This window comes from Morus notabilis, unplaced genomic scaffold, assembly GCF_000414095.1.
Source record: "Morus notabilis unplaced genomic scaffold, ASM41409v2 Scaffold6, whole genome shotgun sequence".
Taxonomy (NCBI): domain Eukaryota; kingdom Viridiplantae; phylum Streptophyta; class Magnoliopsida; order Rosales; family Moraceae; genus Morus; species Morus notabilis.
The window spans coordinates 369,953-375,502 of NW_010363960.1; the positions used below are offsets into that span (position 1 = coordinate 369,953).

General features: G+C 28.3%; 1 protein-coding gene across 3 annotated transcripts; it reads left to right on the forward strand.

Moving 5' to 3' along the window:
* The first annotated feature begins 233 nt into the window (after nucleotides 1–233).
* LOC21397801 (protein NIM1-INTERACTING 2) lies at nucleotides 234–4,381 on the forward strand. Of its 3 annotated transcripts, none has more exons than XM_024170355.1 (2): nucleotides 234–808; nucleotides 4,222–4,381. In XM_024170355.1, exon 1 carries the CDS (start codon nucleotides 455–457, stop codon nucleotides 806–808), a length of 354 nt encoding a protein of 117 aa, XP_024026123.1. In that variant the 5' UTR covers nucleotides 234–454; the 3' UTR covers nucleotides 4,222–4,381. The 3 variants fall into 3 exon arrangements, with proteins under 3 accessions (XP_024026123.1, XP_024026121.1, XP_010103780.1); XM_024170353.1 differs by lacking the exon at nucleotides 4,222–4,381 and adding an exon at nucleotides 2,653–2,802; XM_010105478.2 differs by lacking the exon at nucleotides 4,222–4,381 and adding an exon at nucleotides 2,670–2,802.
* Nucleotides 4,382–5,550: the final 1,169 nt, after the last annotated feature.

Genomic DNA, 5,550 nt, shown 5'->3' on the forward strand with positions numbered 1-5,550 from the left:
ACATGAACTGCTTATACAGGATATTTTAATTTAATAAAAATGCCTCCACATTGCTATCTTTTAGAAATAAAAAAATAAAAAAGATTCCACGTTCCTCTAAAATAAGGAAAAGAAAAATCAAAAGAGACTCCCGTTATTACAAATTTGCAAACGTCATTGGCATGACGCAGAGGCCCTCCAATCAAAAAGACATCACTCACTACCACAATTTTCAAATGGCCCAACCCAAGTCTTACAAGTTACAACTCTTATTTTTTTATTATTATTTTTTTATAATTAGTCATACAACTCTTGTTGAAATCAACATTACACGCCCAAGAAAACTCGCAAAATCTTATCGTCAGTGTCTTTTTTTTTTCCTCCCATAGTTCCGATGTTCAGATTTCCAAAACCCTGTTTCGTAGTCCTTGCCTAAATCAACACCGCGCCACGACATCGTTTTCCGGCTAAGCCCATGGAGGCGGGGAAGAGGAAGCGCCGAGATGCCGGCGAAGTTGACGGAAAGAAACGGAAAGCTGCGGAAGGCGACGGACCAAGAACGGAGGCGACGGTGACGGAGGAGGAATTTCAGGAGTTCTTCGCCATTCTGGGGAGGATCCACGCGGCGGCAAATTATCTGAAGAGGAGAGACGGTAAGTTGTCGGCGGTGGGATGGAGGGAAATAAAAGGGAGTGAGACTGAGACGGAGGGTTTGGACGGAGAAGACGGCGTTAAGGAGGGAGTTAGTAAAAACAACGAGGTCTCTGTGGACAGCAACATGGATTTGGATCTCAACCTGGAGCCACCATCCAAAGAAAGCTTTGTCTAGGTACTTTTATTTTATTTTATTCTTTGTTTCTTCAGTTTTTTTTTTTTTTTTTTTTCTTTTTTTTTTTTTTATTTTTTTTTTTTTGTTCAAGAAATCATGACGAGAGAAGTACATTAGGAATAAACAATTTTTAATTTATGTGTATTTTTTTAAAAAAAAAATATCGTAATGAATTATGAATTATGATTCAAATTATAGTTTGAATTATCCAACTAAAACATCTCCTAAAATTTCACAAGTGATTGAAAATTTCCATGCTCATGGTTTTATTATTTACGTAATTGGGATACTTTTCTGTTTCGTGAGAATTGAGAGAAAATATTGTAAAAATAAATAAATAAATAAATTTATGTTTTTTTTATAGAAAAAATAAAAAGATTTGAGTTGTGATTTAAACTGATGAAATGGATGGGGTGATTTTTTAGTAAAATTTTTAAGATGCGTTTAGAATTAATTTTTATTTATTTTTAAAAATATTTATGTACGTATTTTGAGATATAAAAATTAAAACGGTCTGTAAACTGTATTTATTTAGTAAATGTTTTAAAAATAAAAATAATGAGAATAATTTTTGTGAAAGAATTAAAAAATAGTTAAAATTTATTTTTTTATTTATTTTTTAATACTTATCAACAATATTATAATATATGAATTAATAATTATAACATAACACGATTTCACTTTTTTATTATACTTAAAATAATTTCTTAAAAAATTAAAAAATTAATTTTAAAATGAATATCGAAACAATCTCATTTTTACTTTTATATTGAAAATAAAATTATTTTGAAAACATTACTAAACGGCCTTAGTTTTTTTTTCGTAATTTTTTTCCTGAATGTTAGCTCATTATTATTAGTTGAAGGTTAGCTCATTATTATTAGTATTATTGTGCGGAGGTTAGCTTATTAAACCATTGCACCGATCAAGAAGCATGTTGTTTTCATTAATTTTTCTTCGTTGATCAAATTTGAGCTTAAGATATTCTATGGCTCATTTTAAGGTCCATGCCTGTCTGTAGTTTGTTGGAAGTGAAATTGAGCTGATCTTTAAGTTAAATTAAGTGAGTTCATTCCCATTATATTTATAGATCCCTGAATTTCTCTTATCAACAAAAAAGATGACCAGAGTTGTGATGATACCAATGGTTTTTTTCTTTGTTTATTCTTTATAAAAAAAGAAAATATATTAGAATATTCGTGTCATTAAATGAGACGTATAAATAGTTTTCTTCATTATTTGGGTTAAAATTTTGTGTTTCCAACTTTTTAATATAGGTCATGTTTAGTAACGTGTATTGTATTGTATAAGATGTATTGTATTGTATTATCACAATACAATACATATTTGGCACCGTCACGTATTGTATAAGGAGTTAAAATATAAAATTTTAATAATTTAGGGTCAAAATATAATTTTTCAAAAGTTTTGTGGTCAAAATAAAATTTTGTAAAAATTTTGGGGTCAAAGTGTAATTTTACAAAAGTTTTAAGGTCAAAATGTAATTTTACAAAAGTTTTAGGGTCAAAATTTACTTTTACAAAAGTTTTAGGGTCAAAATATAAAATATACATTGTGCCACATAAATTTTTCAACAGTATATGCTTCGGCATGGCCATATGTCAACTCGACTTCCACCTTTAAAAGTGCCTAACTCCGATATAAATTATTGATTTACTATGAAATAATATAATATAATATGTTAAAAATAAGTCGTATTCAATAATATGACATAAAACATATTAATTAATCATATATATTAATTTATGTAATATGATGGTCACACTAAAAAATTACATTATTGTATTTTTATTTAATCCACAGTTAAATAAATATGCCCATAGTGTTTTCTTGATGACAGCGAATTTGAGGTTGAAATTCAACAACTGCTCTCGAAACAAGGTTCTACATTTCAAAGTCATGAGTTAGTTGGCAATGGGCTCGGAATTGCGCCTAGTCAAAATCTGTTAAGGGCAGTGGACCCTCAATTTACACCGAGAAAATTATAGAATTTATTTTTAAAAGTATATGAGTTTAGATTTTTAATTTTTTATTCTTAATAAATATTTTTTTATTAGTGTAATTATTTGACTAAAAAATTATAAATTAAAAGTAACAGATAAAAATCTTGATCCATACATTTTTAAGATGTATTTATCAAGATTTGATTCCATGTACAAAATGCGCTCTTCCATGACCATAAGAACCTATTATTTCTTGTCTTGCGTGTTTTTAGTTTAGCAATCCACGACAAGGAAGGTACTGACCTTTTGAGAAAAATTATAATGCAATTCAGTCTTGTATTTTTAAGTTGGGAACTCTTACTGCAGAAATTGTTTGAACTCTGGGATTAATTTTTTATCAACTTGATTATGAATGAGGTTTATTCAATGTTGATGGTTGATTTTCGTCTAACAAATAAATCCCTCACGACCACCTCATCACACATTATTTTACATACTTTATTGATGATAATCAGAAAAAAAAAGTAAAAGCAAGTAGACAATACGTAGATTTATAGTGATTTACCTTAATTAGAGAGTGAATTTACTTTCAGGAGAAGCGATTCCACTGTTAAAAAAGAAATTACAAGATCACTCAAGAGTTAATACTAAGAATTGAATTTAGTATCACCTTGTAGGGTTGATCCTCTTTGCAATCGAGCTCTTGATTATCTCTAAATAATTTCAGAAATACTGTCATTATCTATAATTTCTCTTTGGAGATAAGCAGTTATCTTCTAGGTTATTTATTTATTTATTTATTGCAAGTCTTGATTATCTCTAAATAATTTCAGAAATACTGTCATTATCTATAATTTCTTTTTGGAGATAAGCAGTTATCTTCTAGGTTATTTATTTATTTATTTATTGCTAGAAATCTTCTAGGTTACTTGAGTTGGAGATAGTGATCCTCACGTAATAACAACTCCGGCATATAAAAAATCTGGACATCATTTGATATTTTGGTGAAGAGTCTATTGCCTTCATCAATTTAGAATTTAATCTCTCCAGGAACACTTATGTTATGAAACTCGTGAATTCATAAAAAAATTAATACGAAAAATAAAAGAAAATACAAATATTTATAGTGGTTCAGCATAATATTGTTGTCTACGTTCACTTGTGGATGCACTAAAAACTAAATGAGGAGTTTAACTCTTATTTTTAGGTTCTCCCGTATATGATATCTCTTATCTTTAAATTACATTATGAGATAAGCTTATATCCCTTCCTTAGATAAGGATTCCTGTGGCTTTATCTATGTTTAAGTATTTGAATTTAATGGTGATGATAATCCACATTTGATATTCTATTTAAATTTGAATATGAGATGAAGGTCATCTTCTCTTGATTTGGCGGTTTTTGGGTTGATCTCTGTCTTATCTCGGACTTGTCGACTTCTCTGCGTAGATATCCTTAGGACTCTTTTCGGGACTTCTCAACCACATTTGCAAAGTTGTATGAGAATTTTTCAACACAAGGACTTTCCTTAACTGGTACCTCTTGACGACTAAGCTTAATCTGGCTTTCGGAATTCTCGACGACTTACTTGGGAGGAATAAACAGAAATCTTGACTATGGCGCAACATTACTCTTTCCACACCTTTTGATAAAATATTTAATTATTAAATTACTCATTGGTAGAAATATTCCTAAAAATAATATTAAAAATAAATACTCATCACACGCCCTACCTTAAAACAAAACTATTCCATTTTAAAAACTATATTGCCATACTTCCATAAAAAAGTATATAGTATTTTTTTTTTCTTCATGATTCTTGTTTTTTATACGAATCCTTTTATTAATAATAATAATAAATTATTATTATTATTATTATTTACCCTAATGTACCAATTGTTAATGTTTTTTCACAATTTCTTAAGGTAAATTTTTTACAATTCTTATCCTTATCAATATATAAATCGTTCTTATACAAATCGTTTTTATACTATCACCGGCGGAGGCAGGTGATCCCGATAGGACATATGCCCTCCCAAGATTTTTTATTTTTAATTTTTACCATTTAGACTTTCAAATTTTCATATAAGCCCCGCTTATAAACAAAATTTTAAAATGCATCTTCACTAAATCATAACTCAAAATCTTATACCTTAATTGAATAATCCTAGTTTACTCTTATTAGAACACCTTTTGTTTTGTTTTTTTTTTTTTTTCAAATTTGTTCCAAAATATGTTTTCACATAATTTTTATCATATCAAAAGTGAGCTTTATAAAAAAAATATAGTAAATAAAGCTTATTCGCATATATAAAATGTGGCATATCTTCAATCAGACACATAACATTGATAATTACCAAGTAATCCTCTAATGTCAAATTTAATTACTTTATCTATATATTTGATACACATGTAATAAGGAATGTTAAAGATTAAAGGTGAAAAAGACAATCAAGCACATTATACATATACTAAGAGGGCGTTTAGTATGGGGTAATCATATGGGTGAGAATGAGAATCTTTCAGATTCCCATGTTTCGTACAATTATTAAACTTTTTTAAAACCCAGGAAAGTGAAGCCCATGGGTTTCACATTACCCCATTTTAGAGTAATCCTAATCCCACCCAATAAGGTGTTATTCAAATTCCCAGAAATCTCAAAATCATGAGAATCTAATAATAATAATAATAATAATAATAATAATAATAATAATAGTAATAATAATAATAATAATAATAATAATAATAATAATAATAATAATAATAATAATAATAATA

Coding starts and splice junctions, on each gene's coding strand:
- LOC21397801 (XM_024170355.1), top strand. CDS start 455: ATGGAGGCGGGGAAGAGGAAGCGCCGAGATGCCGGCGAAGTTGACGGA.